The sequence below is a fragment of the Gopherus flavomarginatus genome, chromosome 18, assembly GCF_025201925.1.
Source record: "Gopherus flavomarginatus isolate rGopFla2 chromosome 18, rGopFla2.mat.asm, whole genome shotgun sequence".
NCBI lineage: Eukaryota > Metazoa > Chordata > Testudines > Testudinidae > Gopherus > Gopherus flavomarginatus.
Window position 1 is genome coordinate 2,113,928 of NC_066634.1, and position 15,735 is coordinate 2,129,662.

Consider the following 15,735-nt stretch of genomic DNA (forward strand, 5'->3'; position numbering starts at 1 on the left):
GGTAGGGGATGCTGTCCCTGGGCAGTGGGTACCGGGGGGCTGGGCACGGGGCGCTGTCCTCGGGCAGGGGGCGCTGTCCCCGGGCAGTGGGTACCGGGGGGCTGGGCAGGGGGCGCTGTCCTCGGGCAGGGGCCGCTCTCCCCGGGCGGTGAGTACCGGGGGGGCTGGGCAGGGGCCGCTCTCCCCGGGCGGTGAGTACCGGGGGGGCTGGGCAGGGGCCGCTCTCCCCGGGCGGTGGGTACCGGGGGGGCTGGGCAGGGGCCGCTCTCCCCGGGCGGTGGGTACCGGGGGGGCTGGGCAGGGGCCGCTCTCCCCGGGCGGTGGGTACCGGGGGGGCTGGGCAGGGGGTGCTGTCCCCGGGCGGTGGGTACCGGGGAGCTGGGCAGGGGATGCTGTCCCTGGGCGGTGGGTCCGGGGGGCTGGGTACGGGATGCTGTCCCTGGGCGGTGGGTCCGGGGGGCTGGGTACGGGATGCTGTCCCTGGGCGGTGGGTACCGGGGGGCTGGGCAGGGGGCGCTGTCCTCGGGCGGTGGGTACCGGGGGGCTGGGCAGGGGGCGCTGTCCCTGGGCGGTGGGTACCGGGGGGCTGGGTAGGGGGCGCTGTCCCTGGGCGGTGGGTCCGGGGGGCTGGGTAGGGGGCGCTGTCCCTGGGCAGTGGGTACCGGGGGGCTGGGCAGGGGGCGCTGTCCCTGGGCAGTGGGTACCGGGGGGCTGGGCAGGGGGCGCTGTCCCTGGGCAGTGGGTACCGGGGGGCTGGGCAGGGGGCGCTGTCCTCGGGCAGTGGGTACCGGGGGGCTGGGCAGGGGGCGCTGTCCTCGGGCAGTGGGTACCGGGGGGCTGGGTAGGGGGCGCTGTCCCTGGGCAGTGGGTCCGGGGGGCTGGGTAGGGGGCGCTGTCCCTGGGCAGTGGGTACCGGGGGGCTGGGCAGGGGGCGCTGTCCCTGGGCAGTGGGTACCGGGGGGCTGGGCAGGGGGCGCTGTCCTCGGGCAGTGGGTACCGGGGGGCTGGGCAGGGGGCGCTGTCCCTGGGCAGTGGGTACCGGGGGGCTGGGCAGGGGGCGCTGTCCTCGGGCAGTGGGTACCGGGGGGCTGGGCAGGGGGCGCTGTCCTCGGGCAGTGGGTACCGGGGGGCTGGGCAGGGGGCGCTGTCCTCGGGCAGTGGGTACCAGGGGGCTGGGCAGGGGATGCTGTCCCTGGGCAGTGGGTCTGGGGGGCTGGGCAGGCGGTGCTGGCCCCGGGCAATGGGTTCGGGGGACTGGGCAGGGGGTGCTGTCCTCGGGCAGGGGGCGCTGTCCCCAGGCAGTGGGTACTGGGGGGCTGGGCAGGGGGCGCTGTCCCCGGGCAGTGGGTACCGGGGGGCTGGGCAGGGGGCGCTGTCCCCGGGCAGTGGGTATGGGGCGGGAGCGGGGGGCTGGGCAGGGGGCGCTCTCCCCGGGCAGTGGGTACCGGGGGGAGCAGGGGGCGCTGTGCCTGGGCAGTGGGTACCGGGGGGCTGGGGAGGGGGCGCTGTCCCCGGGCAGTGGGTATGGGGTGGGAGCAGGGGGCTGGGCAGGGGGCGCTGTCCCCGGGCGGTGGGTACCGGGGGGGCTGGGCAGGGGGCGCTGTCCCCGGGCGGTGGGTACCGGGGGGGCTGGGCAGGGGGCGCTGTCCCCGGGCGGTGGGTACCGGGGGGGCTGGGCAGGGGGCGCTGTCCCCGGGCGGTGGGTACCGGGGGGGCTGGGCAGGGGGCGCTGTCCCCGGGCGGTGGGTACCGGGGGGCTGAGCAGGGGGCGCTGTCCCCGGGCAGTGGATATGGGGCGGGAGCGGGAGGTGGGCAGGGGCCGCTGTCCCCGGGCAGTGGGTACCGGGGGGCTGGGCAGGGGGCGCTGTCCCCGGGCGGTGGGTATGGGGTGGGTACCGGGGGGGCTGGGCAGGGGGCGCTCTCCCCGGGCTGTGGGTATGGGGCGGGAGCAGAGGGCTGGCCAGAGGGTGCTGTCCCCGGGTGGTGTGTACCGGAGGGGCTGGGCAGGGGGCGCTCTCCGCGGGCGGTGGGTACCAGGGGGGCTGGGCAGGGGGCGCTCTCCCCGGGCGGTGGGTACCGGGGGGCTGGCCAGGGGGCGCTCTCCCCGGGCGGTGGGTACCGGGGGGCTGGCCAGGGGGCGCTCTCCCCGGGCGGTGGGTACCGGGGGGCTGGGCAGGGGGCGCTCTCCCCGGGCGGTGGGTACCGGGGGGCTGGCCAGGGGGCGCTCTCCCCGGGCGGTGGGTATGGGGTGGGTACCGGGGGGGCTGGCCAGGGGGTGCTGTCCCTGGGCAGCGGGTATGGGGTGGGTACCGGGGGGGCTGGGCAGGGGGTGCTCTCCCCGGGCGGTGGGTATGGGGCGGGAGCAGAGGGCTGGGCAGGGGGCGCTGTCCCCAGGCGGTGGGTACCGGGGGGCTGGGCAGGGGGCGCTGTCCCCAGGCGGTGGGTACCGGGGGGCTGGGCAGGGGGCGCTCTCCCCGGGCGGTGGGTATGGGGCGGGAGCAGAGGGCTGGCCAGGGGGCGCTCTCCCCGGGCGGTGGGTATGGGGCGGGAGCAGAGGGCTGGCCAGGGGGCGCTCTCCCCGGGCGGTGGGTATGGGGCGGGAGCAGAGGGCTGGCCAGGGGGCGCTCTCCCCGGGCGTTGGGTACCGGGGGGCTGGCCAGGGGGCGCTCTCCCCAGGCGGTGGGTATGGGGCGGGAGCACAGGGCTGGCCGGGGGGCGCTCTCCCCGTGCGGTGGGTACCGGGGGGCTGGCCAGGGGGCGCTCTCCCCGGGCGGTGGGTATGGGGCGGGAGCAGAGGGCTGGCCAGGGGGCGCTCTTCCCGTGCGGTAGGTACCGGGGGGCTGGGCAGGGGCCGCTCTCCCCAGGCATTGGGTATGGGGCGGGAGCACAGGGCTGGCCGGGGGGCGCTCTCCCCAGGCGGTGGGTATGGGGCGGGAGCAGAGGGCTGGCCAGGGGGCGCTCTCCCCGTGCGGTGGGTACCGGGGGGCTGGCCAGGGGGCGCTCTCCCCGGGTGGTGGGTATGGGGCGGGAGCAGAGGGCTGGCCAGGGGGCGCTCTTCCCGTGCGGTAGGTACCGGGGGGCTGGCCAGGGGGCGCTCTCCCCGGGCGGTGGGTATGGGGCGGGAGCAGAGGGCTGGCCAGGGGGCGCTCTCCCCGTGCGGTGGGTACCGGGGGGCTGGCCAGGGGGCGCTCTCCCCGGGCGGTGGGTATGGGGCGGGAGCACAGGGCTGGCCAGGGGGCGCTCTCCCCGTGCGGTGGGTACCGGGGGGCTGGCCAGGGGGCGCTCTCCCCGGGCGGTGGGTATGGGGCGGGAGCAGAGGGCTGGCCAGGGGGCGCTCTTCCCGTGCGGTAGGTACCGGGGGGCTGGGCAGGGGCCGCTCTCCCCAGGCATTAGGTATGGGGCGGGAGCACAGGGCTGGCCGGGGGGCGCTCTCCCCGTGCGGTGGGTATGGGGCGGGAGCAGAGGGCTGGCCAGGGGGCGCTCTCCCCGTGCGGTGGGTACCGGGGGGCTGGCCAGGGGGCGCTCTCCCCGGGCGGTGGGTATGGGGCGGGAGCAGAGGGCTGGCCAGGGGGCGCTCTCCCCGGGCAGTGGGTACCGGGGGGCTGGCCAGGGGGCGCTCTCCCCGGGCGGTGGGTATGGGGCGGGAGCAGAGGGCTGGCCAGGGGGCGCTCTCCCCGTGCGGTGGGTACCGGGGGGCTGGCCAGGGGGCGCTCTCCCCAGGCATTGGGTATGGGGCGGGAGCACAGGGCTGGCCGGGGGGCGCTCTCCCCGTGCGGTGGGTATGGGGCGGGAGCAGAGGGCTGGCCAGGGGGCGCTCTCCCCGTGCGGTGGGTACCGGGGGGCTGGCCAGGGGGCGCTCTCCCCGGGCGGTGGGTATGGGGCGGGAGCAGAGGGCTGGCCAGGGGGCGCTCTCCCCGGGCAGTGGGTACCGGGGGGCTGGCCAGGGGGCGCTCTCCCCGGGCAGTGGGTACCGGGGGGCTGGCCAGGGGGCGCTCTCCCCGGGCGGTGGGTATGGGGCGGGAGCAGAGGGCTGGCCAGGGGGCGCTCTCCCCGTGCGGTGGGTACCGGGGGGCTGGCCAGGGGGCGCTCTCCCCGGGCGGTGGGTATGGGGCGGGAGCACAGGGCTGGCCAGGGGGCGCTCTTCCCGTGCGGTAGGTACCGGGGGGCTGGCCAGGGGGCGCTCTCCCCGGGCGGTGGGTATGGGGCGGGAGCAGAGGGCTGGCCAGGGGGCGCTCTCCCCGGGCAGTGGGTACCGGGGGGGCTGGCCAGGGGGCGCTCTCCCCGGGCGGTGGGTATGGGGCGGGAGCAGAGGGCTGGCCAGGGGGCGCTCTCCCCGGGCAGTGGGTACCGGAGGGCTGGCCAGGGGGCGCTCTCCCCGGGCGGTGGGTATGGGGCGGGAGCAGAGGGCTGGCCAGGGGGCGCTCTCCCCGGGCAGTGGGTACCGGGGGGCTGGCCAGGGGGCGCTCTCCCCGGGCGGTGGGTACCGGGGGGCTGGCCAGGGGGCGCTCTCCCCGGGCGGTGGGTATGGGGCGGGAGCAGAGGGCTGGCCAGGGGGCGCTCTTCCCGTGCGGTAGGTACCGGGGGGCTGGCCAGGGGGCGCTCTCCCCAGGCGGTGGGTATGGGGCGGGAGCAGAGGGCTGGCCAGGGGGCGCTCTCCCCGGGCAGTGGGTACCGGGGGGCAGGCCAGGGGGCGCTCTCCCCGGGCGGTGGGTATGGGGCGGGAGCAGAGGGCTGGCCGGGGGTGCAGTGCCCTGAGCGCTCGCCGGCGCCCCCTGCAGGCAGTCGCTGGAGGAGCAGAAGAAGCTGGAGGGGGAGCTGACGGAGGAGGTGGAGCTGGCCAAGCGGCGCATCGACGAAATCAACAAGGAGCTGAACCAGGTGATGGAGCAGCTGGGGGACGCCCGCATCGACCGGCAGGAGAACAGCCGCCAGCAGCGCAAGGCCGAGATCATGGAGAGCATCAAGCGCCTCTACCCCGGCTCCGTGGTGCGTGGGGGGAGGGGATCTATGGGGCACCGGCTCACCTGGCGCATGGGGGTGCGGTGGGGCCAGGCCCCTGGGGGAGAGGGAGGGGTCTCTGGCTCTGTAATTTTGGGGGGAGAGGGATGGCTGGGAGGGGACTGTTGCCTTGCTGGGGTGTCCCATTGTTTGGGGAGCTCATCGGGGGGTTGGGGGGTTCTGGGACAGGAGGGATTGCAGGAGTGTCTGAGGGGGTGTCTCTGGAATGGGAAGAGTTGAGGGGGGTCTCAGGGATGGGAGGATTTTGGGGTGTCTCTGAAACAGAAGAAGTGGGGGGGTCTCGGGGGCTGGGAAGCGACTGAGATTTGGGAGTCTCACACAGGAGGGATTTTGGGGGTCTCTGGGAACGGGGTGGGGGTTCAGGCGGTCTGGAACAGGAGCGGGGGAGGTCTCTCATCTGGGAGAGATTGAGGGGGGTCTCTGGAACGGGAGGAGTTGAGGGGGGTCTTGGGGATCGGAGGGATTTTTGGGGCGTCTCTGAAACAGGAGATGTGTGGGGGTCTCTGGGGTGGCCGTGAATTTGGGGGGCTGGGAAGGGACTGAGATTTGGAAGTCTCGCACAGGAGGAATTTTGGGGGTCTCTGGGAAAGGGGTGGGGGTTTGGGCGGTCTGGAACAGGAATGGTGGGGGGTGTCTCTCGGCCGGGAGAGATTTGGGGGGGTCTCTGGAACAGGAAGGGGGGGGTCTCTGGGACGAGACGGGTTGCGGGGGTTCTCTGGGAAGGGGCTCTTGGATTGGGGGGGCTCTGGGCAGCAGGAAGTGAAGGTCCTTGTCCCGCTCACCCTGTCGTCCCCCACCCCCTCCCCACAGTACGGGCGACTCATCGACCTCTGCCAGCCCACGCAGAAGAAATACCAGATCGCGGTCACCAAGGTGCTGGGCAAGAACATGGACGCCATCATTGTGGACTCGGAGAAGACGGGCCGTGACTGCATCCAGTACATCAAGGAGCAGCGGGGCGAGCCGGAGACCTTCCTCCCCCTGGACTATCTGGAGGTGAGCCCCCCCTCCCCACCTGCAGTGCCCCCTACGGGCGAGCGAGCCCCCCACCGCCTGCCCTCTCAGGCCTGGTCTGCGATAGGCACACGCCGACCCCCGGGTGCCCGGCCCCTGGCCGCTCTGTTATGATCCCCGTGAAGCAGCCCGTGCCAGCCCCCCGACACCTCTTTAGATCCATGCCCAGCCTGCGCCAGCTGCCCCCAGATCCATCCAGCGCTTGGGACTCCTCGCGGTACTCACCTGAGCCTTTGGCTTTCGTTCGTAAACAGGCTGCCGGTTGTCTCAGTCGGCGTCGATTTCACCCTGGGTGGTTCTGGGCCAGCACCCGCTCTGTGTGTGCGGCCGTCGTCCCTAAACCCCACTGGCGCGTTAGGAACCAGATGGGGAATAAGATGGAAAATATCCCTGTGCCGCTGTATAAGTCCGCGGTACTTCGAACGCTGTGGACAGCTCTGAGCGCCCTGACTCCTGAAAGATCTGTTCATATTGGGGCCGAGTACAGAGAGAGGCAACGGAAGTAATTAGAGGCCTGGAACTATTTGCATATGAGGCGCAATTGAAAAGACCAGGACTGTTCAGCTTAGGAAAGAGACGACCGAGGGTGGGACAGGACAGGGCTCTAAAATCATGACCGGTGTGGACCAGGCGTCATTCGCCCCTTCGCGTAACACAGGGACCGGGGGTCACCCGACGAAACCTCTGGCCGCCAGGAGCTGGACTGGACGACAGGGGCTGGATCACTCTATAGCTGCCCTGTTTGGTTCATTCCCTCTGGGGCGCCAGGAGCTGGACTGGACGACAGGGGCTGGATCACTTGATAGCTGCCCTGTTCGGTTCATTCCCTCTGGGGTGGCTGGTTCCAGCCAGTATCACAAGACGGGATCTTGGGGGAGCTCTGATCCGGGTCGTCTCACGTTCGCTGCCCGCACACTCGCCCTGGCCCCGAAAATCCAGTCTCGGCGAAGTCAGGCAACCGCCGCGTGGGGACGGCCCAGAGTTCGGTTTGAGGCCGTGCGCGCCGGCTCGCCTGGCGTGGCGCTGATGAGCTGCGGCTTAACGCTTAGACGCCTCAGCGGCTGCCTTCGTTCCTGCAAGGGGGGACGTTGAAGTGGATGAAAATCTGACTCTCCCCCGTAACTTCGCACGAGGGTGAAGATTTAGATCCAGAAAGGGGCTGGGCCAGGGGGGAAGGTTTCCATGAATGGGTGTTAGCTGGACACGCGTTTCCTGGGGGCTCTGTCAGTTGGGAGCAAGGGGTCCCTGGCTGGTGTGTCGCTCCCTCCCCCCACTGCACCGGGAGTCTCCTGTGATCTCGCCTCCTCCCCCCACAGGTGAAGCCCACGGATGAGAAGCTGCGAGAGCTGAAGGGGGCCAAGCTGGTGATCGACGTGATCCGCTACGAGCCGCCCCACATCAAGAAGGCCCTGCAGTACGCCTGCGGGAACGCCCTGGTGTGTGACAACGTGGAGGACGCCCGGCGCATCGCCTTCGGGGGTCACCAAAGGCACAAGGTGAGCCGTGAACCCAGGTGTCCGGCCTCCTGACCCACTAGACACCCCGCCCCCCCAGTCCCTCCAGGAGAGAACCCAGGCATGCTGATTCCCATTCCGCACCACCACCACTAGACCCGCTGTACTTCCTTCCCAGAGCCAGGGATGGAACCCAGGAGTCCAGGCTCCCAGCCCCCTGTTCTAATCACTAGAGCCCACTCCCCTCCCAGACACAGGGAGAGAACCCAGTAGTCCAGGCTCCCAGCCCCCCATCCCTGGCTTTCTTCCCCACCCCGGTGCAGTGTGTTGCGGGGGCCAGAGCCCCCTGGCAGAGTCCTAGAAATTGGCCAGGAGAGGATCTCGACAGGGTGTCCCGTCCGCCCCCGGCGCCAGGATGGGCCCGAGTCGGCCTAGGCCACCCCAGCAGGGGTTTGCCCAACCCCCTCCCATGACGGGGTTTCCACGCCACCCCTTGGGAGCCGATTCCAGTGCTTGACTCCCCGTCGAACAGGGAAGGGTTTCCTGCTCACCAGCCACAGTCTCCTCTGCTGCTGGCTCCTCGTCCCGCCGTCAGCAGGCACAGTGAACAGCTGATCCCGGCTGTGCCAGACTCTACACCACTAGACCCCCACTTCCTTCCCAGAGCTGGAGAGAGAACCCAGGCATCCTGGCTCCCTGCCACCTTCCTGAATTCAGACCCTGGCTCCCGGTTTGTCATGGGTGGGTTGTTTTATTTTAACCTTAATCCCACCCTCCGAACGGCTGGTGACCCTCCCGGCTGGGCTGCAGATTTCATCAGCCCGCTCTCCGGGCCGTCGCTCAAATTGTCCGTGACCATAGCGAATCGCAGCGGCCCCGGGACCAAGCCCCACGGGAGCTGGATGCGCCCTCAGGCTTTGAGGATGGTTTTTTCCACCCGCCGGATGCTCATTTCATCAAGTTCCCATGGCCCTAGTTTGCTTGTGAGAGTGTCCCCTGGGACTGGGTCCAGAACCCGACAAAAATCAAGATTTAGCTCATCTGCCGCTTCCTCCGTCTACTAGGCCGGTGACACCGGCAGAGAACAGAAATCGGTTGGTCCAGCATGATTTGTTCGGCAAATCCATGCTGGCTGTTCCTTGTCGCTCGGGTCTCCTCCAAGTCACTGCAGCCGCTTTCCAGGCGATATCCCTGAACCTCGCCCTGGCTGCGGCGCATCGGTGGGGCGGGAGGCCATGCCCTGACCTGCCATGCTCTTGCCCTTGCAGACGGTCGCCCTGGACGGCACCCTGTTCCAGAAGTCGGGGGTGATCTCCGGAGGCGCCAGCGACCTGAAGGCCAAGGCCCGCCGTTGGGATGAGAAGGCCGTGGATAAGCTGAAGGAGAAGAAGGAGAGGCTGACAGAGGAGTTAAAGGTGTGGGAGGCTGGGGGTCAGATCCAGTTGGGGGCGCTCTCTCCTGGCAGTCAGTGCTGGGAGCTAGGCAGCTCTGTGTTGTGCGGCGTTCTGTGCGGCTGTTCCCCAGTTGCTCTGCCTCAGAGGTGGCTGCATCTCAGCGCCAGGCGAGCCGTCAGGCTGTTGTTAAAACCCTCTCGTGCCCTTTAGGAGCAAATGAAGGCCAAACGCAAAGAGGCTGAGCTGCGGCAGGTACAGTCCCAAGCCCACGGGCTGCAGATGCGGCTGAAATACTCCCAGAGCGACTTGGAACAGACCAAGACGCGTCACCTCGCCCTGAACCTCCAGGTACAGCGGCTGCTGCCATCAACTCGGCCGTTCTTGCGGGGTGGGGGTGGGGGCGCTAAATGGATCATGGAGTCTCTGCCCCCACCCACCCCATTCTCCCAGCCATCTGTTTCTGGGAGGTGGCGTCGGCAGGGTCACCAAGACAGATGTTCTACAGGTGGGGGTTGGGGCTGTAAAAAGTCCCGGGGAATTGTGTGGGGCTGTGGAGGGAGGCAGGATCGGGGCTGCGGGTGGCCTGCCGCGGTGAGTGGGGCTGCTCCCCCAGCTGGGTATTCACCCCTTGTCCCCCTGGCCTCCCCCCCCCAGGAGAAGTCAAAGCTGGAGAGCGAACTGGCTAACTTTGGGCCCCGCATCAACGACATCAAGCGAATCATCCAGAGCCGGGAGCGGGAGATGAAGGACCTCAAGGAGAAGATGAACCAGGTGAAAGTGAAGCAGTGCATCATGGGGGATATAGTCCATGCCGTGCCCCCCGCCCCGTGTGGTGCATTGTCGGGAATGTAGTCCGTGCTGTGCCCTGGAAGCAGTGCATTGTGGGGGACGTAGCCTGCCTGGTGTCCCAGAAGCAGTGCATTGAGGGGGACATAGTCCATGCATTGTGGCATTGCTTTGGCCTGTCCTCTGCTGCAATGCATTGTGGGGGTTATACTCCACCGTGGTGATCATAGCGGGAGTCATAGTTGGAGAATAATCCACAGCATTGTGGGGTGGGGGGCAGTCCATGTAGCACTGCTCTGTTGCAGGTCTTTGTGGGGGATGTAGTCCAAATAGCATTGGTCACTGCCCTGCTTCTGCTGCAGTGCATTGTGGGGGGTGTAGTCCATGTGGCACCTTCCCGTGCTGCATCCTGGGGGTTGTAGTCTGTGGCTATGCTCCCAGTTCTGCCTCTCCACTCCTGCCAGCCCCTTCCTGTCCAAAGGAAGGGGAGATCAGTTGCTGGGGGGTGGAGTTCGAGGCTCCTGGTTGGTGCCAGGTTGGTAGCCCAGGACCCGGAATTGGGGCTGTCAGATAGGGCAGGGAAGGGGCACCCCCCAGCCAGGGTCTAACAGCAACACCCCTCCACCGGCAGGTGGAGGACGAGGTGTTCGAGGAGTTCTGCCGGGAGATCGGGGTGAGGAACATCCGGGAGTTTGAGGAGGAGAAAGTGAAGCGGCAGAACGAGATTGCCAAGAAAAGGTACCAGCCTGGATGGGAGCCAGTGCCCCCTAAAGGGGAAAGGCCCCCAGGCCCCATTCCCTGACCCCAAGAGCCAGCCAATCCCTACCCTGGGGCTGGATGAGCCAGCGCCCCCTAGAGGGAACAGGCCCTGAGTCCCATTCCCTGCCCCCTGAGCCGGCCAGTCCCTGCCCCGGGCCTGGATGGGAGCCGACGCCCCCTAGAAGGGATGGGAGAACCCTGCACCCTGACTCTCCCCCACCCCGGTCCCCAGGCTGGAGTTTGAGAACCAGAAGACGCGGCTGGGGATCCAGCTGGATTTCGAGAAGAACCAGCTGAAGGAGGACCAGGAGAAGGTGCACATATGGGAGCAGACCGTCAAGAAGGACGAGGCCGAGATCGAGAAGCTCAAGAAGGTACCAGGAGTCGGGGGGGCTGGAGGAGGTGACGAGGCAGGGTCCGGGCGCTGGGGGAGGGAGGGATGTGGGGGTGCTGCATTGGAAGGTGGGGCTCCCTCTCTAGCTACTCAGGAAGATCAATGCTGGGGGTAGGGGTAGGGGGGCTTTTTTCTCCTCCCCCTGTCCAAGATGAGCCACACGGGCAGTGGTGGGTGGGGCTCACTTCCCCCTCCCCTGTGCAGGAGGAGCAGCGTCACATGAAGATCATCGACGAGACCATGGCCCAGCTGCAGGACCTGAAGAACCAGCACCTGGCCAAGAAATCCGAAGTCAACGACAAGAACCACGAGATGGAGGAAATCCGCAAGAAACTGGGCGGGGCCAACAAGTGAGTGACAGCCCGGGGGTGGGGCCAGGGAGGCAGTTTTCACCTGCCCCACCCACCCATGTGGGGGTGGGGCCACTGCATTGATAGCTCTCCATTGGAGGCGGGGCCAGTGAGTGACCAGGCCCATTGGGGGTGGGGCCTGTGTATGGTAGATGCCCATTGGAGGTAGGGCCATGGGGGTGGAGAAGGGGCGGGGCCAGTGCACCATAGCTGTCCATTGGAGGCAGGGCCACTGACTCAGGTGCAATGTGGGTGGGGCCAGGAGAGGGGGTGGGGCCTGTGCGTGGTAGCTCTCCATTGGTGACAGGACCAGCCAGTGACTTTGGGGCTGGTGGAAGTGGGTGGGGCCAGCACATGACAGACATCTGCTGGAGGCGGGGCCAGCCAGTGACCCGGGCCCACGCCCCGCCCCCCAGGGAAATGACCCACCTGCAGAAGGAGGTGACGGCCATCGAGACGAAGCTGGAGCAGAAGCGCAGTGACCGCCACAACCTGCTGCAGGCCTGCAAGATGCAGGACATCAAACTGCCCCTCTCCAAGGGCACCATGGACGACATCAGCCAGGAGGAGGTGGGGGACGGGCAGGGGCTGGCCGTGACGCTGTGTGTGGGGGGGGGCCTTGGGGGGTACAGCTGGGGGCTGGAGGGGTGGGGAGGGACTCGTGACGCTGTCAGGGGGCTGTGGGGGTACAAATGGGGGCTGGAGGAGTAGGGGAGGCAGGGGGTAGTCACGACGCTGTCGAGGGGTTGGGGTACGGATGGGGGCTGGAGGAGTGGGGGAGGCAGGGGGACCATGGTGCTGCGGGGAGTGGAAGGGGGGTTTCAAAGGATATGGGGCAGGGAGGGGGAGGGGGCTCTAGAGGGGGAGGGCTCTGTCCTTCCCGGTCCCTCCTTTGCTCACCTTCCCCCTGTCCCGTGCCCCCAGGGTGGGGCGCATGGCGAGGAGCCCGTCAGCAGCTCCCAGCGCACCTCCAACATGTACGCCCGGGAGGCCCTGATCGAGATCGACTACAGCGACCTGTCCGAGGACCTCAAGGTGGGTAGGGCCAGGGGGACTCCCCGGCACACAGGGCTTGGGGGTGGGACACCTGTGGGCACCGGCCTGCAGGACTCCCCGCCACTTGAGATCCCGCTGCAGCGACCTTGCCCGGATTCCCCTGCTGGACTCTCCGCCCCTGGGCAGGGGTGAGGAGGGTTCTTTGGCCAACCAGGGTCTCCATGGAGATAATTGCTTGGTTGTAAAACGGATGAGGGTTCTCAAGTCTTCTCCCTCTGAGGCATAAGCCCCACCTCCTAACTGATGGAGGCGGAGCCAGAAATAAATGCTCCTTCTCCACCCCACCCCACCCCATTGTCAATGGCACCTTCTGCTGAGGCCCAGGAGATGGATCTGGGGGGAAGGTGAGATATGGGGCCAGATGGGCCCATGGAGGGAGGTGGGTGGGGCATGAGAGTGGCTAGCTCCACCCCCTCCCTTTATGCCCCGCCCCCCAGGATGCCCAGGCGGAAGACGAGATCAAGCAGGAGATGAACCAGCTGCAGCAGAAGCTGAATGAGCAGCAGAGCGTCCTCCAGCGCATCGCCGCCCCCAACATGAAGGCCATGGAGAAGCTGGAGAGCGTCCGGGATAAGTTCCAGGAGACCTCCGATGGTACCGGACGCCTGGGTCCCAGCCCGGGGAAGGGGGGTTAGAGTGGTGGGGGCTGGGAGCCAGGACTCCTGGGTTCTCGGCCTGGAGCTGGGAAGGGAGTGCGATCTAGTGGGTTAGAGCCGTCGGTGCTGGGAGTTAGGACTCCTGGGTTCTCTCCCCAGCTCTGGGAGGAGAGTGGGGTCTAGTGGTTAGAGCAGGGGGGCGGGAGCCCGAAAGCCTGGGTTCCCACTCACCACCCTCCACCCAACCCCACAGAGTTTGAGGCAGCCCGGAAGCGCGCCAAGAAGGCCAAGCAGGCATTCGAGCAGATCAAGAAGGAGCGATTTGACCGGTTCAACGCCTGCTTCGAGTCCGTGGCCACGAACATCGATGAGATCTACAAGGCTCTGTCGCGGAACAGCAGCGCCCAAGTGAGCGCCATCCCCTCTCCCCCGTCCTCTCCTTCCTTGCCCCATCTGGGACCCCCTTTGACTCTGCCCTGACCCCACCTTCTTCCTGGAAAGGCAGCATCTGTCCTCTGGGCAAGGTAGCTGGGGACCCCACCCCTGAGCCCCATGCTGGGTTGGGAGTTAACACCCATTGAGATGCGTGTGGCAGTTCACACCTCTGCGAGCGATCGGCTCAGGCTCTCAGCAGACTTGGGCACCGTCACCTTTTTGAGTGTTTCTCCCCAGTCACGAGGGCTAGAAACATTAGTAGCATTGTAATATTAAAGCTGGGACGTGGGGCTGGAGGCTCTGCCTCCTTCGGGGTCCTCCCTTACTGCCCCTCCCACCCCCCTCTGTAGGCGTTCCTGGGTCCGGAGAACCCCGAAGAGCCGTACCTGGATGGAATTAATTACAACTGCGTGGCCCCTGGCAAGCGGTTCCGGCCCATGGACAACCTGTCCGGAGGGGAGAAAACTGTAGCAGCCTTGGCCCTTCTGTTCGCTATCCACAGGTAGGGGATGCTGGGGCCCAGTGGGGTAGAGCGGGGGTGCTGAGAGCCAGGACTCCTGGGTTCTCTCCCCAGCTCTGGGAGAGGAGTGGGGGCTGGTGGTTAGAGCGGGGGGGCTGGGAGCCTGGACTCCTGGGTTCTCTCTCCAGCTCTTGGAGGGGAGTGGGGGCTGGTGGCTGAGAGCAGGGGGCTGTGGGGCAGGGTCATCGGCGAAATCCCCGTCACCCCCTCATCTCTGCTCTCTCCCCAGCTACAAACCTGCCCCCTTTTTTGTGCTGGATGAAATTGACGCTGCGCTGGACAACACCAATATCGGGAAGGTGCGTGGGGCTGATGGGGGGCCAAGAGCGAGGGGCCTCCGTGGGCCATGTGATGGGAGGGAAGCTGGCTGGGAGGGCGGTGGCTGGGGTAGAGGAAAGGGAAGTGGTTTGGGGGGATTTGGGGCAGGAAAGTTCAGGGCAGGGGACTCTAGGGAGAAAGGTTTGGGGGAGGTGATCATGAAGGGGGTGCCCCATTGACCCCCCTTGTAGATGAGAGGGTCTGAGGGGGAGGGGATGGGCTGGGGGTTTTAGGGCACCCCCATTGACCCCCCCCCCGATCCCACCCCACAGGTGGCCAACTACATCAAAGAGCAGTCAGCCTGCAACTTCCAGGCCATCGTCATCTCGCTGAAGGAAGAATTCTACACCAAGGCTGAGAGCCTGATCGGGGTCTACCCCGAGGTATGGGGGGGCTGCCCCCCACTTCTCTGCCGACCTGTCCAGCCCCGGGGGGTGGGGCACGGGGTGCCTGTCTCTGCCTGGGTCCGGGGGGTATGTGGGGAGGGCATTTTGGTGGGGGCGGCACAGACCACAGGCCCTGCCTGGGGTTGGGGGGGGTGCACAGATTCAGTGGGGGGAAGTGACACCCTTTTTTTGATCCATCTTTGACCCCCCCTTTTCCTCCCTCTCTCCACAGCAAGGGGACTGCGTGATCAGCAAAGTGCTGACCTTTGACCTCACCAAGTACCCCGACGCCAACCCGAACCCCAACGAGCAATGAGCCGGCCGGACGCTGCCACGGGTGGGGGGGATGTGATGAGTTAACTCCCCCCCTTTATTTTAACCATTTCATTGCCTCTGCCAGTGCAGTCTGGGGGGGCAGGGGCTATTAACCCCCCATCTCTAAGGTGAGGGCCACCTGTCTCCACAATGCTGGGGGGGGGGGCGGTTTTATCCTGAGGGGGCTCAATTCCCCCCACCCTCCGATGCTATTTTTAGAATCATGCTATTTAACTTGCTTTTTAAAATCAGCCCCCGGGGGATCAGGGTTGGACGTTTTAGCCCTGGTAGGGCTGGAATTGGGGGCAGGAGTGGTGGGGGGGGATCACCGGGCTGTTGCTTTTCGAGTCATCTCTCTGTGTACGTGTGTCTGTGTGTGTGTGGAATGTGTCTTTTTGCAACAAAATAAACCAGATTTTCCCCTTCCCTGGATGACTTGTAGGTCAATCTTGGGGGCTGGGGTTGGGTGGGCATGCGCTCTCTGCTGGTGGGGATCAGACCTGCTCCCTGTGCCAGGGGCATGTGCCCTGGGGTGAGGCCCCGGGTACCAGCCAGGGGGCTGTGATGAGAGGTGGGCAAAATGGAGAGAGGTACCGGGGGTCTGGTCTGGGAGATGTGGGGCAGGCTGGGCCTGTGGGTCTGATTTCCCCTCCCCCTCTGTTGAGACCAGAGCCATCGCAGCCCTCAGGGCACGGAGCTGTGAGCCAGGCTTGGGACAGGGGGACCAGAAAGTGCCAACCCTGGCCTAGATCTGTGTGGTGGCAGGAACTCAGGTGAGACTGCCCAGGTGGTGCCAGCTCCCTGCTCATCTGACCTTCCCCTACTGGTGCCCCAGAGCAGCTTTGAGACCCCCGTCCTTTGTCCTGGTGCCAGGCACCCTGGGGTCGCACGGACCCAAATAACCTGCCTGACCCCTCCAGGCAACCGCCTGGCGCCCTG

At 67.3% G+C, this 15,735-nt stretch overlaps 1 protein-coding gene across 3 annotated transcripts in view; it reads left to right on the forward strand.

Moving 5' to 3' along the window:
- SMC1A (structural maintenance of chromosomes 1A) overlaps positions 1–15,735 on the forward strand; it is a 78,972-nt gene that overhangs the window by 6,676 nt on the left and 56,561 nt on the right. For 2 of the 3 annotated variants that reach the window (XM_050927194.1, XM_050927193.1), the window contains exons 9-20: positions 4,779–4,986; positions 5,830–6,015; positions 7,350–7,529; positions 8,756–8,902; positions 9,092–9,229; positions 9,536–9,652; positions 10,299–10,405; positions 10,659–10,800; positions 11,025–11,170; positions 11,587–11,740; positions 12,095–12,205; positions 12,664–12,865. In XM_050927194.1, the coding sequence (XP_050783151.1) occupies positions 4,779–4,986; positions 5,830–6,015; positions 7,350–7,529; positions 8,756–8,902; positions 9,092–9,229; positions 9,536–9,652; positions 10,299–10,405; positions 10,659–10,800; positions 11,025–11,170; positions 11,587–11,740; positions 12,095–12,205; positions 12,664–12,861 (1,834 nt within the window). In that variant the 3' untranslated portion in view covers positions 12,862–12,865. Of the gene's footprint in view, positions 1–4,778; positions 4,987–5,829; positions 6,016–7,349; positions 7,530–8,755; positions 8,903–9,091; positions 9,230–9,535; positions 9,653–10,298; positions 10,406–10,658; positions 10,801–11,024; positions 11,171–11,586; positions 11,741–12,094; positions 12,206–12,663; positions 12,866–13,075; positions 13,231–13,607; positions 13,760–14,006; positions 14,077–14,367; positions 14,479–14,713; positions 15,223–15,735 lie in introns of those variants that run through there. The other variant, XM_050927192.1, reaches the window with a different exon arrangement.